This window comes from Camarhynchus parvulus, chromosome 1, assembly GCF_901933205.1.
Source record: "Camarhynchus parvulus chromosome 1, STF_HiC, whole genome shotgun sequence".
Taxonomy (NCBI): domain Eukaryota; kingdom Metazoa; phylum Chordata; class Aves; order Passeriformes; family Thraupidae; genus Camarhynchus; species Camarhynchus parvulus.
In genome coordinates this window covers 3,024,105-3,046,229 of record NC_044571.1, presented here as the reverse complement: position 1 = coordinate 3,046,229, position 22,125 = coordinate 3,024,105, and the positions used below count along the sequence as shown (strand labels likewise).

The following is a 22,125-nucleotide window of genomic DNA, read 5'->3' as shown; positions in this document are numbered from 1 at the left end:
TGGATTTATTTGCTTTATAGGACATTGTGTGGCAGGCTGCAGCACTGCATTCCACCAGGCCACACGGTGCCAGGAAGCTCAGCACAGCACTGGTAAATAAAAATAAGTGCAATGATGCCAAAAGTCACAGAAACACAGAAGGCTTGGGGTTGAGAAGGACCTCAAAGGTCATCTGGTTCCAACCCCCCCATCCTCTCATCATTGTCAGCCTTGGTGGCTCTCAGGCCAGACCCATTTAAAGCAACTTTTCCTTGCCAAAGCTTTAGAGGAGCAGAATCTCTAGAACTCAGAGAGCTGCCAAAGTGATACGAGTCAGAAATAATTTCAAATTCCCATTTAAAAAGCCTCTCTAACAGAGATGCTACGTGGACACCACTGGTTTGTCACCTGTTCTCTGGCCACTGCAGTGACCTGCAGAATTCCCAGGGCTCTGTGCCAGAGCCAAATGCCTCCTTCAAGCAACTCAGCTTCTTCAACACCTCTGGGGTACCTCACCCTCTCCCCGTGCCACAAAGAGATCAGGAACTGCTCAAATTAAATTCATTTATTAATGGAATGGTTTTAGTAGACCAAAATTGATTTGGATGAAAGGAATGCTTGTCCTTTATGGCTGCCAGAAAAAGTAAATATTGTCTACAGACATTACACAGCTTTCTTTTAACCAAAATTAAATACGGTCCGGAGCAAAGCAAGCAATGTGTAGAATTGTATTGTTATGCTGCTGTTACAAACTATTTACATTGGATAAAAACCAGGTGTCTCAAAGCCAGCTACAACCCTAGGTGATTACTGTTGTGATCCTGTGTGTTTCCTGCCCTCATCTCCCCCTTTTGCTATCAGATATAAATCAGGCATTAGCAAGGTTAAAAAAAGTGAGTGATCCCAAAACAATCACAGAACGAGCTCTGAGCAGCAGAGACAGAGAGTGAGTGTTCCTCCCCACCACCCAGCACTGCTCTGTCACATTCCTTCCAGATTTAAGGAGTTTAACCCCTCCCTGCAGCTCTTCCCACATCCAACCATCTGTCTCTTCAATCAACTTACTTTCAGTGGCAGGAATCCCCACGCAGGTGATCCCTGGTAGGAGAATTTACATTTTAAAGGTACATGTTTCAAAGGAGCACGTTTTCCTCTAGCAGTGCTGTGTGCTGCCCCTGCATGTTCACAGTAAAACCACGTCAAATAAATATTTGAGGGAATCAGCACAGGGAGTCCAGTTTCACTTTCCAAACGGAAAGTGGCGTGTCTGCTTCCAGTGGTGGCATCAGGCAGAGGTTTAACACAAACCCAATTTTGCTAAGTCACGATCAGGAACAAAGAAATCCTGCCTAATTACAAAATACTTGATTAACAACTTAGCCAAAGGGGTCGATTTACTGTACACCAAAGCTATTTGCTGAAATAGGACTGAAAAGGAAATAATCCTGAAAAGGGCTTCACTTCTGGTTTCACAGCAGACATACAGCACAGAAAGTATGTTCTTTTTTCAGTTTGCAGAAAAAGGATTATTCAGAATACTTTGTCCATCCAATCAAACATTACTCTGCTGTAACAACATTGTTCTCAGTTCCCTCTCTCTTTGGTCCTCCTGCCTGTATTTCTCCTCCAGCTTTTGCTTTTCAGAGTCCACACTGTAAAAAGTAGAATCTGTGCTTCTCCTGATCTTCTCAAACTGACTGAAATCCGCCACGTACTTTCCATTTGGGGAGAGGGAAACCACAGGCACGAACTCGTAGCCCCAGTGGATCTCCTCGGGGACGTAGGAAGTCCTGCTCTGGCAGACAGCACTGGTGGACTCCACCGTGGCATTCAGGAGCACCACAAGCTCAAAGTCCTTCTCCTTGAGGTTTTGAGGTGTGAGGTCTCTCAGAGGGCTGCTTTCATCCAAAATGTGGTAGAAGGTTAAAGGCAGAATGAGAAATGGGCTCTCCGAAGAGGAGTCAACGTTGAACTTGACACTGGCTTGGTTCAGCAGAATCCTCTCCCCTTCTTTGGTTTCATAGGTCTGGAGAAGCTTCCCAGAGAGCTGACACTGTATCAGGAGGCTCTTCCTCATATTTGCCACTCTGATCACCAGGCAAAGCTCCCCATTGTGTTTGGTGATGACAGCACAGTGGCTGAATTTAATGGTCTCTGCCCTTTTCTTTGGCCTGGCGATCTTGGCCAGGAAGGTACCTGTGATGAAGATCTCAATCAGGGTGGTGATGACCAGCTGGGCCACAAGCAAGAAGATAGCGTGGGGACATTCCTCGGTGATGAAACGAAATCCATAGCCAATGGTTGTCTGGGACTCCAGGGAGAAGAGGAACGCCCCAGTCAGGGAATCCACGTTCTTCACGCACGGCTCCCGCTTCGGGGAGAACTTGTTCATCTCCAGGTCACCGTGAAGGAAGGCGATGGCGTAGTAGATCACCCCGAAGAGGAACCAGGTCATGACGAAAGTAGCAGCAAACAGGGTGAGTTTGTACCTCCACTTCATGTCGATGACCGTGGTCCACAGGTCCTGCAGGTAGAGCAGGTAGATGCCGTCGACTTTGTCGATCCTGACGTTGCTGTGGCCGCTCTTGGACATGACGCGCGGTTTGTGCGCCTTGAGCATGGCGCCGTCGATGCCGCCGTTGACCAGGGCCACGCGGGACATGTTGATCTTCGTGGGCTCCATCCTCACTGCTTCAGTCCTGGGGAGAGAAGAAAACAAAGAAAGCTGCTGCTTAATGAAGCCAGAGCCGACCCTGAGGAGTATTTGAAAATGTTGATGGAGAGAAGCACAAGCATCATCTAAACACGGCAGCAGGGAATAAAAACAGCTGGAATATAAAGTTACCACCGTACAGTATCTGACATCACAAATAATTTGATATTCTTTTTTTTTTTTTTCCAGGAAAAAAAAAAATCATTCTTTGATTCTTTGATTCTGGTGCCTGCCAAGTACGGAGAAGTAGGTTTCTTTTATGATAGCCTGCAAAAGAAATTTGTCAAAGCTGAAATTTTACATCAGTACTTTATTTCTGTAAAAGGCATTAAATATTTTTTTTTCCTTACGTTTCTCTAGAGAAGAGGCTCTTTTTGATTAGTGAGCAGGTTTTCTTTAATGCCCTGAAGAGAGACATCTGATCAGAATTAAAGTCGCTGGGCTCAGAACGCAGATCCAGCTCACCACCTCTGTCTCTTCCTGCGACAGAGGCAGAATGAGCCAGACCAGCTTTCACTGGGAACAATTAACTTCCACAAGTGATTTACTCAGTCGGATCTGGCTCTTTGTGACGGACCTACAACCAACCTAGAGGGAAACAAAGCAGACCTGAGCACATCAAAGGCGAGGTCTGCAATATTTACACCTGGGTGCAACACTCTGAAGCTGTCTGCGCTGGACAGCACTCCCACATTTTAAGCTGTCTGAGGGAAGAAAAAAAAAGTAAAATAAAAAAAGAAAGTAATTCACAAAGTCAGCATTCTAAACGTGGGCCCTGACCTGCACGACCCCAGCAATCATTGGAGCACCCGACTCCTGGGTTTGTTTACTGGGCACCAGGCTGGATGGAGAGGGAGAGTGCAGGCACCAGGGCTGGGCAGAGCCCCCGGGGCAAGGCAGAGCCCTGCCCGTGCCAGCTGGAGGAGGCAGGAGCAGGATCCTGCTCACAGGACCAGACAGAGATTACGTAGAGCAAGGACAGTGCATGTTATAGTCGTTCCCAACAACAAAACTTCCTGCTGACAAAAGCAACAAAGAAAAAAAACATCCCATGCGTCCTTTGTGCTTTGGCAGGTCTCACAAAAAAGGCATTGTTTTGTCCCATTGTTTTCCTCAAAAAGAGCCTCCAAGTCAGTGATTAGTTTTCGCCAACTGCTGGAAAAAAAAAAAAAAAAAAAAAAAAAAAATGTCTTCCTTATAGCTACTTAAAAGAATTTTGCAGGAAGTACAAGATATATTTGTGGGACACACATGTGCCAGCCCAGGACATCAGCATAATTGCTCACTGAAGTACCTTTCCTGTTATGTCAATTAAGGAGAATTTTTGTTTGTGACTGTACTCCTCACACTGTTGCAGGTTTTCTGGGAAAGGGTAATTAAACTTAGCCCTCATTAACAACTGCAGCTCATTCCAGTTTTGGTTTAATCACCAACATTTCTCTTCCACAGCCCTGAACCATTGCCGCAGATACATATTTATATAAGAAAGGAGTGCATCCACGATCCCAGTAGGAGATTCCTTATGTGACAGTCAAATCAACACACAGAGCGCAGCATGTCCGGATAATAAACAGGAAAAAACCTTCAAGTGATCTGAAAAAGAACAACGGGAGGAAATGTGGGGGCTGGGAAGGACTGTACATGCAACTGCTCCTCAGGCCAGCCCAAACCCAGCACTGCTGCCAGGGGGAGGCAAATATGTGCAGCCTCTAAAGGGAAACACTTCAGCAAGTGCATGTTCCTTAGGGAAAAGACTCCATTCCCCCACACCAAGCCTCACCCTGGACTGGACATGAATTTAAAGCATGCCCAAAAAGGATATGGATTTAAAGCATGCCCAAAAGTCTATTCCCCCACACCAAGTCTCTCCCTGGACAGGACATGGATTTAAAGCATGCCCAAAAGTCTATTCCCCCACACCAAGTCTGTCCCTGGACAGGACATGGATTTAAAGCATGCCCAAAAGTCTATTCCTCCACACCAAGTCTGTCCCTGGACAGGACATGGATTTAAAGCATGCCCAAAAGTCTATTCCCCCACACCAAGTCTGTCCCTGGACAGGACATGGATTTAAAGCATGCCCAAAAGTCTATTCCTCCACACCAAGCCTGTCCCTGGATAGGACATGGGTTTAAATCATGCCCAGAAGTTTATTCCCCCACACCAATGCTCTCTCTGGATAGGATATGGATTTAAAACATGCCCAAAAGTCTGTTCTGAAATCAGCACACCTCTCTCTCTCAAGCACACTCCCCCTTAGACTTCACCTGCACGCTGTCAGAATGAGTTTCCCTGCCACAAACTGCTGTGCCAGAGGTATTTGGGATCTCTGCTCCAGTGTTGGAGGCATATCCCCATCCCACCCCCAGCTCAGCCTACCTGGACAGCTGCTCCTGGGAGCGATTCCCAGGGCTGACAGCTCCTCCTCCCCTGGAGGTCACAGGGATGGGGACAGCCAGGGCTCCATCATCCCTCCTTGGAGCTCCAGCAGGTGGGTTTGGGCTGGAGGGGCAGGGACAGGACTTCCAGGGTGTTTGAAGGTCAGAGTTATGTCCAAGGGCAGGGATGGCCCAAGGGCACTCAGCTCTCCACACTCACCCCAGATCCTACACCAGGGGTTGGGTTTTGTGTGGGATGCAGTGGGAACAACAAGTTACAGAATCATGAAATGGTTTGGGTTGGAGTGGAGCTTAAAACCACCCAGTGCCACCCCTGCCATGGCAGGGACACCTCCCACTGTCCCAGGCTGCTCCAAACCCCAGTGTCCAACCTGGCCTTGGGCACTGCCAGGGATCCAGGGCACAGCTTCCCTGGAAAACCTGTGCCAGGGCCTGCTCACCCTCCCAGGGAAGGAAAAGATTCCTTGCCCTCTCTCTGCTTTGCCCTGGAATAGGCTGTTCCCTGTCCAAGAGCCCCAGATGAAAAGAATCCTGGAACTGCAGCAGTCTCCCACATTCCCAGACCTGCTGAAGGACAGCACCACAGGCACGACACCAAAATGCCACAGCAGAAGAGCTCCCCCCAAAAGATGAGAAATAGGAAGGAATTTTAAAGGCACAATCTCTTCCCTGGGCTGCACCAACAGAGCTGCAGAATTTGCCATTTCAGGTTTTAAGCTGAGAAGTGAAGTTTTGGTGCAGGCCTGGCCAAGCCTGGCACACTCCAGGCTGCTACAGCTCCCAGCCAAGGCTGCTCCTCACTGTCCATCTCCCTGTCCCATGCGTAATATTGATCCCATATATCATCCCATATGTGGCAGAGGGGGAAATTTTGGAGCCTACCATAAGTGAATGAGGCTTTTTCAGAGCTCCCTCATCACGTTTTGTGTCCTCCCCTGATTTGTGACAAAGTTACTCAGCTTCACAGCCACTTCCTGAAATGGATCCCAGCCAAATCCTGGTGCTTTTTTTGGTGGCAGGGTATTTTTTGTGTTGATTTGCTTCCTATTTTCTTTTTTTTTTTCTCTCACATCACTCTTTCCTGCGTGATCCTGAATTCCTCTAGTGCTCTTTTCCTCCCCAGGGAAATTCCTCTTGGTTTCCTTTCCCTGCAGAAATACTTCCCTTCTCTGCCACAGTGACATGGGAAGAGAGGATCTGTCACGCTGCCTCCCTTATCAGTGGCAGCAGCCAGCAGCAATCACTTGGGGGAAGAAACTCTGATGAAACCATCAGGAGAAAAAAGGAAAAAAGGGCTTCAGATGAGGATTCTCTCCTGCCCCCACTTCCCCACTGCTTCCTGAGTGAAGTGACCACTGTAATATCTCTAAATAAATTATTTATGGGTGTCTGTATGTGTAAAAAACCACATTATAGCACCTGCATTGCTATTTCCCATCTTATAGAGGCACCTCACACTCTCTGCCCTGACAATCAACCCCAGCCAAAATACTTTGGTTTGTTTGGTTTATGCTCACTCTAAATCACAAAGCACATCTACCACAGTGAGTTAATATGAGCAAACAAGCTTAAATAATAAGAGTAATATACATTTTTAAATTAAAAGAACAACATCTGTCTGTTCCCTCACTGATTTTACACCGATAAATTACTTTTTATCGCTGTAAATCAAAGTGAAGCTGCAAATAAAACTGAGCTGAAGCAGAGTTAAGGTAACACACTTCAAGAGGGAAGAAAATGAAATAGTCTCAGGCTTGTCTAGCATTCTAAATTTGAATTACCTCCTCTCCTCACCAGCCGTTTTGGAGCAGCCAGAGGAGCCTCCAAGTCCAGCGCAGACAAAGCCAATAAAACACAGAGCTACATGCCAAGCCACCAAGCATGAATACCTTGACCTTAAGGTAATTCCAGCAGCCAGGGGTGTAAGCAGCACACTGCCACTGCTTCCAGGGAGCACATTATCAGGGAGCCAGCCTGCACACACGCAAAAATGTTCCTCTTGCATGGAGCCAGCTTTGCTTGTGCAAGATCTCTCTTGGCAGACTCAAGTGATTAAAAGCCTACAGGAGCATGACTTGTTCGAAGGGCCTCAGCTGTTTTCCTTTTTTTTTTTAATTTTTTTTTTCTTTCCCCCTCAATCAGATGTGGCTTTGCCACTGGAGCAAATCCTCACGCATGCTTCGCTGCCACTCCGAGACGGGGGCAGAACTTGAGCTGTTTTTTCAAGCAGCACACAAAAAACCATTAGCAGGCTTGGCAAGGAGAAAATGAAAAGCCAGGGGTGAGGAAAGAAAACATTGAGGAGGGCTGCATAATCTTCAGATCTTTCCTAGGTCTGATGTGGTTCAGTAGGTTACAAAAGTGCCTCCTGAATTCTCAGTGCTCTGCGTAGCATGAACATCCTCCTCCCCCTGGGCTGTGCACCAGGTTATGCTGTACAGCTGTCAGCCAGCAAAATCCTCCTCCATGGCTCAGCTCTGGAATTCACAGGAGTGGAGGGAGGGAAGGAGAGGCTGGAGAAGGGTGCTTTGCCCCTGGCACAGCCACACAGCTGGACACTGGGCTCCAAAAGGAGCCCTTCAGCGCTAGGACCCACTGGGGAGTGGTGACAGAAAAGATTGAAGAGCTGAACTTACACATTCCTGGTTTTAACCACAAAAAGAGTGAGGCAAGAGAACCATAAATAAACCCACAAGTCAAAATCAGCTCCCAAAGTTTGCCTGCAGCTGCCACCTTGGAGCAACCCATCAGCCCAGGGCAGCCCTGGGAATGGTCACTGTTCCCAGTTTGGGTCCCAGGAGCAGGGGAAAGCAGGGACACATCCTGGGCCAGCACAGGGAGGGCTGAGGGGCGCACTGCTAAAGCCAGAGATGGGTTTCACATCACTCACAGCAGGGCCAGGGCAACAGCCATTCACAGAGCAGTGGTAAGGAAGCAAAAACCCAAATCCATCTGTCTCTACCTGCTGGGCATGGAAGATGGATTAAAGCTGGAGAAGTCTCATGGGTGTTGTTTCTGAGGGAGATTTGTCCAGGAATGTTGTTGTTCCCCAGGACAGGGTGCAAGGCTTTGCAGTAATTATGGATTTACACAGAGGAGCCTTTGGAGCTACACTGATGCAAAGAAATAGAAAAACAACCAAGAAGGCAGAATGGAGGCAAAAGATGACTCAAAGCTTATTAAATTAATGGAGAAGCTCCCAGTAATTCCCAAGGCCTCCAAGGGGAGAAAAAGCACATCCTGCAAGGGTGTGAGCAGCTCACACACTGCAAGGGAGCATCCACCCTCCCAAAATCCTGCCCTCCCGCCTTGCCCTGGGCTCTGGGGATGAGCAGGGGCTTGGTCATGCACATCCTTCAAGTACACAAAAGTGTTCTTTCAGGAAGAAAGTAATAAATTCCTCACATCACAAACCTCTCCTTTTTGTGCTCAGCTGGAAAAAAAAAAAGAGAGAGAAAGGTTTCCCAAAACCTGTCCTGCTTTTTTAAATTTTTTTATGAATGGTTTTTCTTCAGCAGGGCAGTACAAAATCCTTTAGAATGCCTTCCTGGCTGGCACATTGTTGCTCCAAAAATCTTTTCAAACATTGGGAGAGCACAGTTAGGCATTTAGAACCTGCCTGTGCTGTGATGCTCTTCCCACCCACAAACCCTTTCCTCATTCTTGCTGTGCAAACCATCCCTGGCTCTTTCTGCACAGACAAGTCTGAACAGACTCCTGGGATCTTGCCCTCTCTGTTTCTGGGAAGTTGGGTGCCAGAGCTGCTCTGCAAGGCTGAAAGGGACATTTATTGTTGCATTTTTGCTTATTGAGTTCATACCCTGCACTTCCACTTCCAGTCACATCTGGGGCTGCTGTGGGAACATCAAACACCTCAGCACAGAGAAGGAACTGATACAGGAGTGATGTCCTATTCCAGTTGAACTTAGCAGCCACTACAAAGCCAGGACTAAACTTTCAGAGAGCTTAACACCAACTCTTGTCCTGTTTTGCAGTCACTGCCACTATTTCTCCACTCTCCCCTTTCAGGATGACCTTGGGGAACAGCTAAATCCCGTCATTTCTCCTCCCTGGAGGTATTTCTCTTGACCCCAAGGGTATCACTCACTATCCTACCTTCCCTCATTTTGTTTTGCATCCCATTCCTCTCCCCTTCCCACTCTCTGAATCAAAAGCTCCAAACCAAGAGTGCTTACCCCACCCCAAGAGAAGCGTGTAGCTGACTGCATAATTATTTTATTTCAGCATAATTGATTTATTTTCAGCAAAATAAAGCACCACCATTCCTGACCTCTCCATCGCATCAGAGAATAACAGAATCACAAAAGGATTCGGGTTGGAAGGGACCTTAAAGTTCATCTCATTCCAAACCCCTGCCACAGGCAGCAAAAACTCTGTTTTCGGTGCTTCCAAACTTTGCAAAGCTTCATTTAGTGCAAGGTCTCCCCTCCCCATCTCCCCAGCCCCTTATCAGTCACAAATGTGGGAACAAAGCCTCAGACTCAAGGAGGAGTCTCAGCTTTGCCTCCACGGCCCAGATTTGGGAACACAAGTGGCAGCAGCCACGGGGTTTGAGGAGCAGGAGGGAGGTGGGGAAGGAGAGCAGGGGATGCGTTGGGAGAAGATTGAAGACAAGCCAAGGAATGCCTCATTTTTTGGGCTCTTCCTGCTTAGACACAAGATCAATTAATCCATGAGGTGTTTTGTGGCATGCCTGGGCATCCAGCAGGGTGAGGGTCAGGGATGAAGACACCTGGACACAATCCAGCACCAAACAGGAGCTGGGCAGGGATTTTCTGCAAAATAGTTTTTCATTTAGTCAACTCAGGCCTACCTAAGTCCTTCCTAAGTACTTAATTCCTATTTTGGGAACAGGCCCTTGGCCAGCTAGCTGCCCTGGCTGCTGGGAGAGTGTTTTCACAGAGCTCCTGCTGCCTTCCCCATCCCAGAGTGGGGACAGGCCACCTCTCTGGAGCTCCCAGGGAGAAGACACCCAGAGAGGCAGGTGCTGCCTTTTCTTGGCTGATTCCAGGCCTGGGCTCAAGGTGGGTGAGGTTTTTGCTCCAAAGGCGTTGTTTTCCCTTGATTTCTGCCTCTTTGGATACTTCCTGGTATAAATTACCTCTCACATTCACATTTTCAGGAAAAATCCCTTTGCCCAGGATTCTTCTCCTGGGAAGCTGAGAAGCCTCAGAGAAAAGGAAAACAATAATTATCTCATTTGCTTCTCCTGTGTTTTGCTCCTTTGGAATGTGTTTGGAGATTGTTTATCCAACAATAAATTGGTGGATAAACAATAAATAAATTGGTGGTCGTTTCATTGGTTTCATGTGAATTGTTTTGACTTGATGACCAATCAGGGCCAAGCTGTGTCAAGGCTGTGGAAAGAGTGACGAGTTTTCATTATTATCTTTTAGCCTTCTGTCTGTATCCTTTCTGTACTATTTACTACAGTTTATTATAGTATTCTTTAATATAATATAGTACCACAAAATTATAAATTAGCCTTCTGAGAGCATGGAGTCAGATTCGTCATTCCTCCCTTCGTCTGGGAACCCCTCAAATACAAGAATTACCCAGCTGAAATGTGCCTGCTCGCGCCCATGTGCCAAGAGTTTCATGGTTTTGTATCCAAATCAGGGGTGTCTGTGCCTCCTTTCAGTATTCTGGTCACAGGGTGGCAGCTTCATTAGGCAACAAGACAGAAAATAATTAGTCTGAAGCCATTTACTGCTGAGGTTATGTTGGAAAAAGCTGAAGGGGAAGGGAATTCCCTCCCAGGTCAGCAGGAGAACAAAGGGATTGGACTGGACTGCTGCAAGGGGAACCCTAGAGGAGCCTTCCAGTTCCTAAAGGGGGCTGGAGAGGGACTTTCCACAAGGCCAGGATGAGTGGGAAAGGCTTTAAGCTGAAGGAGGGCAGGGTTAGATGTGAGGAAAGAATTGTTCCCTGGGAGGGTGGGGAGTGCCCAGAGCAGCTGGGGCTGCCCCTGGATCCCTGGCAGTGCCCAAGGCCAGGCTGGACACTGGGGTTGGAGCAGCCTGGGACAGTGGGAGGTGTCCCTGCCATGGCAGGGATGGCATTGGGTGGTTTTAAGATCCCTTCCAACCCAAACCATTCCATGATTCCATGAACAGTTTGCTGGGATGGTCATTCCCTGCTCACCACAGGTTGGCTGTGTCCTTGCTTCCCTTCTTTCACAGCAGATAAAGGACAGCACCTTGTTTTTAACCTCCCCAGTACTCACTCATCACTTCATCACTTTGAACAACAGGAATAATAATAATAAAGTCAAACTCAGAGCAACTGGTTTGCCAGTCTGCAGCTGGTTTCAAATTTGCTGCATCTGTTTCAGAGCTGGAGAGGGGTTAGTGGAACAGAAAACTGCTCTGCTTTCTTTTCTTGTTTGCTTGCCTTTTTCCCTCCAAATTCATTTCTTGGCCTAATAAAAAAATCTGGTTTTGTTTAAAAACAAGCAAGCAAACAAACCCAAAACCAGACACTTCCTCTGGATTTTTAATTTCAATTGTCAGCAGGTGGTTGAAAATGAAGATGAGCGTGCCAAGCCATGGCAGGGAGAAAAGTCAGCGCTTCGCTGGTCGTTCAAAAATTTGGATAAAACAGCTGCAGGCTGCCTTCCCCAGGGCTGCTGCTTCTCCCTGACTCTCAGCTGAGACAGGAAAGACATTTATCAGGCAGCAGTGGGGCATTTCAGACCAGACAATTTACAGTGGTTTGTGCCCCTCTTTATTTTTTTCACACCAGATCCCCTGGAGCCCCAAACCCAACATCAGCCATGAGGTTCCAGCACCCCCAGAGCATCATCTCCTACCTGTATCCCACCCCCACCAGGACAGGAACACATCCTGGGGCTCAGCAGCTCTCTTTTTAATTAACAATATGTGGTGCCAGTCGGTTGCTCTGTGTCCCAGTCAAGTTGGGGTTTGTTTTTAATTAGTCACTGCACACCAGGGCTCTCTCAGAACTGGGTGGAGGTGTGGCCATGGGGGTGAGGCTCCCTGCAGGGTGCTGGGGCAGAGATTTTGCTCTGCTTTCTCCCCATAAATCACATTTCCAGTAAATCACAGCTCTCCTTTAGCCCACACCACGAGCTCATTAAGAATTGCTTTAATTATCCATGAGTACCCCACAAATATCATGTGCACATACTCTGCAGAGATAAACCTGCTCAATTGCTCAAAATTTTCCCCAAATTTTCCATCTCTGTGCAGCCACTAAATCTCAACACTGAAATGTCAGGCTATGAGAGGAGTTTTCCACCAAAAAATATTAAAATTCCTGTGCCTTTTAAATATCTAAAAACCTCAATAGTATTGAAAGTAATGGTAGGGTGCAAAAGGCCATGAAGGTGGTAAGGGAAAAAAATTATTTAAAGTATATTGGTAACCTTTTTTTCATTTATACCTAATGTGGACAAAATCAAATCTAACTGGGGAAATAGCACACCTTGACCCAGCAGGAAGGTGGATGCTGTTACTGGAGTAAAGTTTTTCCTATTAAAGAATTCCTGGATCCTTTTAACCTGTTTGTTGTAGCTGATTTGTGCTGCCTTATGAAGGCAGAGCAATGATAAATACAGAGTAACCCGCTAAATAATCCAAATTTTTGTCATCTCTGCATGGCCAGGACGCAGCAGTGAATTTGGAGGAATGTTTGCCATTGCACAAAGCACATTGCCAAGAAAGAAGGATGGGTTGGTCAGGGTTTCATCTTAAAACTTGTTGCAAGCTGATTTTCTCAGGAAGTTATTTGGTTATGAAGAATTGCCCTGCCTGTGTGAACAAGTTCACACTCTGGAAAATGTTTTCAAAAAGAGACTCTTCTCTCTCATGCTGACAAAGTGCAGCCTGTGAGACAAAGTACCCACTTCTCTCACCCAAACCTAAATTATTTTTACATTGGATGACTTTCTCTCCTAGGCAAAGCACAGATTGTGTTACTGGCACACATAACTGATTTATTTTTTGATAATTAATTACTTTACAGCGAATTACAGCAATTGTGGACAATATTCTCTTTGAGGGGCACAACATCTTCAAAAATGTTCATTCCTACCTCATTTTCTGTGCATTACAAAGATTTCAAATTGCATAAAGCACCCATTTCCCTTGACAGTCAAGGTCTGAAAAAATGGAGACCAAGCTCTGCTTCATCTCAAACAAATGTTTGGAAGCTACTTCACCTAAAAATCTTACAAATTTTTAAATTCTGGAAAGAAAATTTAAGAGTGTCCAATAGATTCGGGATGTGATATTTCACAGGCAAACATTTATGTGCACTTACATAGAAGTCAGAGGTTTATTAAAATACTTTTATTAAAATTTAAAAGTATTTTTAAAATATTAGTATTTTTTATTTAAAAGTATTTATTAAAGTACTTTTTTATTAAAATATCATTCCATGGTGTGTGAGCTTAGCTGGTTGGAGTCTGGTAAAAACACCAGGATTGGGGGTTCAATCCCTGGATGGGTCATTCCCTTAAAAATTGGGTTTGGTGGTCCTTGGGGGACCCTTCCAACCCAGAAGATTCTGTGATTCCCAGTTCTGTAAAGCACAAGCAGTTGCAAACCTAAAAGATGGATGTGGGAGATTTTGCTCTATCTAAAGTCAGTTGTGGATGCATCTTCTCTCACACACGTGCCCCTTTGGGCCATTATTACCCTGAATAAAGTCTCTAGATCTTGAAATTAAATCATTTCCTCAAATGCCCAGTCTTGGACACATCCCCAAGGCCCAGGAGCCACCACCTGGGGCTGTGCTCTCAGAGCAAAGCCCTTTGCTAAAACACCTCCCAAAGGTGGGCTGGGGTCACCCTGGGGCTTGCACACCCTGTCCCCATCCCTGTCCCCACTCCTGTCCCAACCCTGCTGCCCCTCAGAGGGGACAGAAGTGGTCATGGGGGTCCCCTAAACCACCAAAATTCTGGGCTGATTTACAAACCAAAGCCTTTCATCTACTTCCCTGAGGTGGTCAGGCAAGAATTGAAGATATCAGTGACACTTCCCCATTGGTGTAAGGTTACTTATCCTCAGTGCTGCCCAAAAGTTTTGTTTCAGGGCAGCTTTCTCTCTCTCTCTCTTTTTTTTTTTTAATTTAATTTTGCTCCTGACCAATCCATGGATGTGGTTAATTTAAGGTTTAAAAGGCTTTTGCTCACACATACACACACACCCATATATGTTTTCCACTGAAGTCTGTGCTTTTTCCTAGACCCACCCAAATTCCAGTACATAGCTCACTCGTGTGCCAAGCTTCCCTACTCTCCTTGCAATGAGTGGAAAAATGCCCCTTTTTCCACTCCTGCACATTTTAGAGGGGGGGAACCATGCAGAGGAGAAGGAAGAATTTAGTTGTACCTGCGTTTTCAGAGCAGAAATAGGAGAGAACCTCAGTGTTGTCCATGAGAATGCTTTTCTTCCTGAGGTTTCTGAGGTTCTGAGTTCTATTCCTTGTTTGGGACTCTGAGCAGGAATTGTGGATTGCCAAGGAGATTTAAAAATTAATCAATGTCAAGCAAAAGTTGCTGCTGGTTGGTAAAACTCCATTCTGTTCATATGAAGTACTTCACACTCCTGAATGTGCTGGTATTTTAGGTGAAGGTTGACAGAAAATCAAAGATTAATGGTGAGAAATACTGGGGAGTTTTGAGTGGAAATGGCCTCAGCCATGTCCTTTAATGGGGTATTTTGGGCAAACAGCAAATTCATGGCATCCCAGAATGATTTGACCATGCAGAGGAGAAGGAAGAATTTAGTTGTACCTGCGTTTTCAGAGCAGAAACGGGAAAGAACCTCAGTGTTGTCCATGAGAATGCTTTTTTCCTAAGGTTTCTGAGGTTCTGAGCCCCATTCCTTGTTTGGGACTCTGAGCAGGAATTGTGGAGTGCCAAGGAGATTTAAAAATTAATCAATGTCAAGCAAAAGTTGCTGCTGGTTGGTAAAACTCCATTCTGTTCATATGAAGTACTTCACACTCCTGAATGTGCTGGTATTTTAGGTGAGGGTTGAGAGAAAATCAGAGATTATTAATGAGAAACATTGGGGAGTTTTGAGTGGAAACGGCCTCAGCCATGTCCTTTAATGGGGTATTTTGGGATACTAGCAAATTCATGGAATTCCAGAATGATTTGGGTGGGAAGGGACCTTAAAGATCATCCGTGCCATGGGCAGGGACACCTTCCACTGCCCCAGGTTGCTCCAAACCTTGTCCAAACTGGATTTGAATGTGGGGAAAGCTGGTGGACCAAGGGCTGTAACAACACACGAGCTCCATCCAAAGCCTTTTCCATTTCTCTGGCCTCCATGGGGATTCTCATGGAGTTAAGGCTGGTCCCCCTTGATTTCCTCTTCTCAGGAAAGGCACTAATAAATCCTCTCTGACTTACAGAGCTCCCTGTTTTCCTGGAGCTTGTTGGAACATAATTTCTGAAGCCTCTGTTCACCTGCCAAGCCAAGCTGAAATTAGCCCACGGATTTAAAGACGTGGGCTGGTTTGTATCCCTTCACTCTTAGGCGATGGAAATTAAAATAAGCCAGGTTAATTATTTATCCTTTCCATCAGCAACATGCTAACATTGTACAGGAGCTTATTGTCACTCATATATCTGCAAAAATTGGAATAAAATTGATATTTTTTAAAGAAGAAGCTGTTTCCTGAGTTTCTTGACTGGGAGGTTACACAGCCCTGCTCTGTTGGGTCTTCCAGATAAAATCCCAGGGAATCAGAGGGAAAAGAATCTTTGTTTTCCTCATTGCTCTCCCAAACTGCTTGATCCCTGCCAATTTCCATGACACAGACCCCTCAGTCTGCTGCAGAGACTGTGGCTTCTGAAAGGGAGGAAATAGCATGAAAGTACTGGTGCACATCAATGTTTTTGGATTTTCTCGCCAAACCAGAAATATCAAAACAAAATTTAAAAAAAAAAAAAAAACCAAGGAAAAAAAAAAGTTTCAACTTTTCTGGCCAAAAAAATAAGAAAAAAAAAGAAAACAACAAAACATAAAAAGGTCATTCTGACTGTTTGGTCAAACCAAAACTGAGCCTTTCCTTTTGAGGTTTGCACTGATGTGACTCATTTAAATCAGGTGAGGAACAAAATATTCCTTGGAGTGACAGATTGTGACATCTTGCTTCCACAAGGCCATAGTACAATTTTTTTACTGTTCAAAATCGTGTTTTGTTTTGTTTCTTTTTAATCTAAACCTGTATTTTCAGCCCATAAGGCTTCTGGCTGAAAAGTCTCAGCCAACTGTAAAAGGACCATGGGGGTTGGTTTGGTGACAAGTGACACTTGGAGTGACACAGCCTGTCCTGGTTGTTGGGATCTGGGAACACAATTCCCTCCTCCTTTTTCTTTTCCTCACAGTTTCTTAGGAACCTCCATAAAAGCAGTGATAATGTGCCCAAACAAGAGAAAAAAATCTCACGCTGCTTTTCAAAGCCCCTGCGTTTCCTTACCCTCAAAGGAGCCTGATTTCCTGATTTATTTACACATCCCTTATCTTTATGGCTGCTCCTTTATGATCCCATGTCATCTCCAAAGCTCCTGCAATCTTTTACAGTTGGGAAGGTCCAGCTTTGATCACTGGAGCCATCAGGCTGAATAGAACATTGTTCCTGCTCCGCCGAGAATTTTTTCTGACTGCGCTCAGGACACCGCAAACTTATTTTTACAACGCTCAGCAGCTCCTCTACCTTGTTTTTCTGTGAGTTTTACAGATGCTGTGGGTTTCGGGAGGCACTTTGATGTTTTCCAAGCTGCCTGATTTATGAGAACAAAAAATACCACCGTTCCCCAATTATTTTCTGTCGCCTTGTAATAAGGCTCGATGCATCAATGGAAATTTAGTTTAGGCACAAAGAATAACTGGGGAATGAGGAAATCAACTGCATCTCCCACAAGAGATCATTCTTCCAGTGGAAAAATCAACCTTTTTGATCTCTAACCCTCTGTACTTTTCCTGTAAGATTTAATAAAGCCTCCATTTTCATTGGAAAACACACTTGATGGGAAATGTGTAACTGGTAGACCTTTCTGTGTTATTTTAGTGCTGTTTGTGTTCTATTTTAGTGCTGTTTGAACGGAATTCATATTTTGTAGGTAAGTGCTGAAGATAAGTGGTTGCAAAAAGCAGCTGAGCAGGGCTGTGAATATCTCCAATTGCAGCAGATCTCAGAAGGGGTTAAGATCATGGCATTGCTGAAAGTCCAGGTGGCAGCTCAGTGGCAGAGCAGAAAACTCCTCCATTCACTGTTCTGGTGACACCCTGTCCAAAAGAGCCTTTCCCAAAAGTCAAAACTCTCTCTGAAAAGCTGTTCCCTTGCTCCATTTGCTGCACAGCTCAGACTTCTGGTCTGCAGGCAGCTTGGTGCCACAGCGTCTCCAAAATCCACCTTTTCTTCCAGTCCAGAGTTTCAGTTTATTAATTAACATTTCCCAACACTCCTCCTGCTAACAGTCCTTCTCATCTGACCCACTCAAAAATTCTGGGATAAAAAAAAAAATCTTATTTCTTTTCTGCTATTTTGACCATTTTAATTTCTTCTTCATTAATTCAAACACATCTTTCACTTCTTTATACCCCTAAAGGTCACACAGTCTAACATTTCCACAGCTGCTGCCCTGACCCCTATAGCTCTGCTTTCTTCTGCTCTTTGTTGGCATCTCATTCCTCTTTGTCCTCAAATCAGTCCCTGGGGTTCTTTTTTTTTGCTCCTTTCCTGGTTTAGACTTCTCCCATTCCACAATAACTTCCCATGTGACATAAATAAAATTCCCACGTCCTGAAAATCCACCTGTGTGAGATACAACTTCCACAAGCTTCTCCCCATCATTGTGTTCACCTACAAAGTTCCTCCTGCGTGTCCTTCACTGTTAAATCTGAAATCATTTACAGCAGATCCAAAGTTTTCCTCTTTCCTCATCTGACTGCAAAGTGTGTTGAGGACCTGCTGTGCTGTGAGAAATAATTTGTTCTGACTGTAGGCTACGTTCAGCATGGATAATAAGTGATTTATTTCCTTGGAAGCATGCATTTTTCCAGAATAGAAACCTGGAATACCTTGATACCGGCAATGCCTGATTACCTGAGACCAGACCTTGAACTTTTAAACAGCTGAAATTGTCTTGTCCTTGCAACTCTACAGCAAGGCCAGAGCTTTTGAAAGCTGCCAAGTTTATTCATTTCATGAAAATCAACTGTTCCAGCGCATGTGAAGGTGCCCCTCTCCTCCTGGAAGGATGAGAATTACAAATGTTAATTACCTGGTACAGGTGTGCATTTGAAGTTGGAATATCCTAAATAAATACGGGTCAGTCTGAGTTGTACTGCTGAAGCCTTTCAGGTGAAATCCCATGGGAAGTGCTGAGCTGTGTGAGAGCACACACCATGACGAGCCCTGTCCATCACACACACGGTTTAGTTGTTGTAAAAAATGCAAATTATGCACAGAAGATTATGAACAAATTTCTTAAAATAAAAAAAAAATCTAGGAATTTAAAACAGGGTGTAGAATATGTCTGCTCTATTTTAAAGGTTCTTGCCTGTGACATTCTCTGTCACAGGTCAGTTTGGTTATCCCTGTCAACACAGAAACTGTCACAACCACCCTCACCAAAATATGGATTCATCAAGCCTGAAGGTTTAAAAGGGTCCCTCATCTATGATCACAGAATCCCAGAACCATCCAGGTGGGAAGAGCCCTTCAAGCTCATCCAATCCCACCCCAGCAGCACCAGCATCAGCCCAATCCCTGTCCCCAAGGCCACATCCAGACTCCTCTGGGACAGTTCCAGGGACTCCAAACCTCCCTGGGCAGCTCAGCCCAAGGCCTGACCACTCTGCCAGGGAAATTTTCTTTGCCAGTCTCCAACCTGAGCCTGCCCTGGTGCCATTTGAGGCCATTTCCTCTCCTCTTTTCCTTGGGACACGGCAGCAGAGCCTGACCCCCCTCATTGCCCCTCCTGGCAGGGACTTGTGCAGAGCCACAAGGGCCCCTGAGCCTCCTTTGCTCCAGCCTCAGCCCCTTCCCAGCTCCCTCAGCCCCTCCTGGGGCTCCAGCCCCTTCCCAGCTCCGTTCCCTGCCCTGGACACGCTCCAGCCCCTCCAGGGCTCTCCTGCAGGAGCAGAACTGCACCCAGCCCTGGAGGGGCCTCAGCACAGAGGGACAATCCCTGCCCTGCTCCTGCTGCACACACAATTCCTCACCCAGCCCAGCTGCCAGGGGCCTCTTGCCCCCCTGAGCACCCCTGGGCTCATGTCCAGCCCCTGTCAGCAGCACCCCCAATGTTTTTATCTGTGCAATTCCAAAATCCTAAGGTGGGGCTGGGCTCTTTCTCCAGCAGCACTGACACAACCAGAGCACACAGCCTCCAGCTGCACCAAGGGAAATACAGGTTGGATAGCAGGGAAAAGGTTTTTGCAGCAAGGGTGAGAAAGTTCTGGAATGGCTGCCCGGGGAGGTGGTGCAGTCCCCATCCCTGGGTGTGTTTAACAAAGCCTGGATGTGGCACTGGGGGCCAGGGCTCAGTTGAGCTGTTGGGGCTGGGCTGGACTCGATGGGCTTGGAGGTCTCTTCCAACCCAGTGATTCTGGGAATTTTGTGAAAGTTTTTGTTAGGCTGTGTAATTCTAGAGAGGAAAAGGGGAAATTCTGAAATTTCTCTTCATCAGTTCATGCTAAGAATATATCCTTTAAAGTCATCTAAATAGGGGTATTTTTATATATATTCTTTCCCTATAGATTATGGTAATATATTGATCAGATAACTATTTTTATCATATATTCTCAGTGCAACAGTGCTAATTTTAGTTAAATTCATTATATGAAACCAGACTGAACCAACAGTGAAACCCCTCAGTTAAATCAATGGAGATTAAATTAATCTGATCAGGTTGTACTATTGTCCCAGTCAAAAATTATTTTATTTTATAATTTTTGAGTCATGACAAAGAGAAGGTGGCTCTCTGAGCACAGACAAATCCAGCTGAGGATCTCCACTAGAAAAACCAACCAGAAAGGAGCCAAATATGATTTTAGATGGGACCAACCCTTGTCCCAGCACTTCGCTTTCACCAGAGGCAGCAGAAGGTTTGCAGAAGGCTCTGCTGGAAGATGAAATTTGCCAAACCCCTTTTTCCCCAGTGGGTGTAAAGAACTTCAGAGGTCCCAAAACTCTGCAGATTTATCCCAGAGCTGCAAGATTATCCCAAAAATCCCTCTTCATGTCCATCTAAAGCTTAATTCCTGTCACATCTCGTTCCCTTTCTGCCTGGCCATGGTGTCCTGGCCATACAAAGGCAATTCCCTTCCCTGGGCATACAGGACATTTTCCTGCTCTTGGGAGGAGGCACAGAGGCTCTGGTTTGTGATGGATCCACGGGGATTTCACAGCACAGACAGGCTGTGAGCAGGAGATTCAGTTCATGCACAGCCAGTCCTTGGGAGCTGCTTCTCCCCTGCTGACTCCAGGAACATGCACATCATTTTTGCCAAATTCTTTTCCACATTAACACCAAACTCTTTACCCTATCACCACCAAGTTCTTTTCCATATTAACACCAAGCTTTTTCCCACATGAACACCAAGCCCTTTACCCTATTACCATCAAGTTCTTTTCCATATTAACACCAAAATCTTTACCATATTATCACCAAGCCCTTTACCACATTAACATCAAGTTATTTGCTATATTAACATCAAGTTCCTTGCCATATTACCACCAAACTCTTTGCCATATTACCACCAAGATCTTTTCCATATTAACACCAAGTTCTTTGCCATATTAACTCCAAGTTCTTTGTAATATTAACACCAAACTCTTTGCCATATTGACACCAAGCTTTTTACCATATTACCACCAAGTCCTTTACCATATTAATACCAAGTTATTTGCCACTTTAACATCAAGTTCTTTACCACATTAACATCAAGTTCTTTTCCATATTACCACCAACTTCTTTACCATATTAACACCAAGCCCTTTACCATATTAACACTAAGCCCTTTACCATATTAACATCAAGTTATTTGCCATATTAACACCAAGCTCTTTGCCATATTAACATCAAGTTCCTTGCCACATTAACACCAAACTCTTTACCATATTACCACCAAGCCTTTTACCATATGAACACTAAATTCTTTGCCACTTTATACCATATTAACATCAAGTTTTTACTATATTAACATATTCTTTACCATACCAAGTTCTTTACCATATTAACACCATATTAACCATATTACTATTTTAACCATATTAACATCAAATTCTTTGCCACTCTATACCATATTAACATCAAGTTCTTTACCATATTAACACCAAACTCTTTATCATATTAACACCAAACTCTTTAACACTAAGTTCTTTACCATAATAACACCAAGCCCTTTACCATATTAACACCAAACTCTTTGCCACATTAACACTAAACCTTTTACCATAGTAACTCCAAGCCCTTTGCCATATTAACAAACACATCCAGACACACTGAATGCTGAAATGATGCTCAAGCCTGTAATAACTCACTCAAGTGATTCATGACTTCTCTCACCCCAAGGGGTTAAGGACAGCTCAGCTTTCAGATATTTAGCATTTAGTAAATTCCTTCCTGGTAAATTGACAAAGTTGGTTTTAACTGTTTCATGCAATAATCAATGATTTTTATAATTTTCATACGCATAGAAGGTGCCTCTAAAGGTAAAGACTTTTCCTTCTCTCAAGCAAACAAACCAAAAAGGCATCACCCCAAAACCTGCCTTGTTTTTCCTTGGAGAAAAGTGAATGAAAACTTATTTCAAAATGCTCTGAGGTTCAGCATGTAAAACAGTAACATTTCTGTTTTTCTTGGTCCTTCCCAGCCTTGGTCTCCACCTGCTCCCAAAGAACACAGCCTGTCTCTGTGGACTGTGTGTCTGAGGAGAGGGAAACAGGACAGGAGGCAGAAATAATATTCCAGACAGCTTAAATGAAATCTGGAGAAAACAATAAAAAATTCAGCTGCAATTAGCAGCA

The 22,125-nt window shown here is 45.1% G+C and overlaps 1 protein-coding gene across 3 annotated transcripts in view; it reads right to left on the bottom strand.

Moving 5' to 3' along the window:
* Positions 1 to 652: 652 nt before the first annotated feature.
* KCNJ15 (potassium inwardly rectifying channel subfamily J member 15) overlaps positions 653 to 22,125 on the bottom strand; it is a 34,657-nt gene continuing 13,184 nt past the window's right edge. For 2 of the 3 annotated variants that reach the window (XM_030951367.1, XM_030951376.1), the window contains exon 2: positions 653 to 2,678. In XM_030951367.1, the coding sequence (XP_030807227.1) occupies positions 1,532 to 2,678 (1,147 nt within the window). In that variant the 3' untranslated portion in view covers positions 653 to 1,531. Of the gene's footprint in view, positions 2,679 to 3,042; positions 3,073 to 22,125 lie in introns of those variants that run through there. The other variant, XM_030951386.1, reaches the window with a different exon arrangement.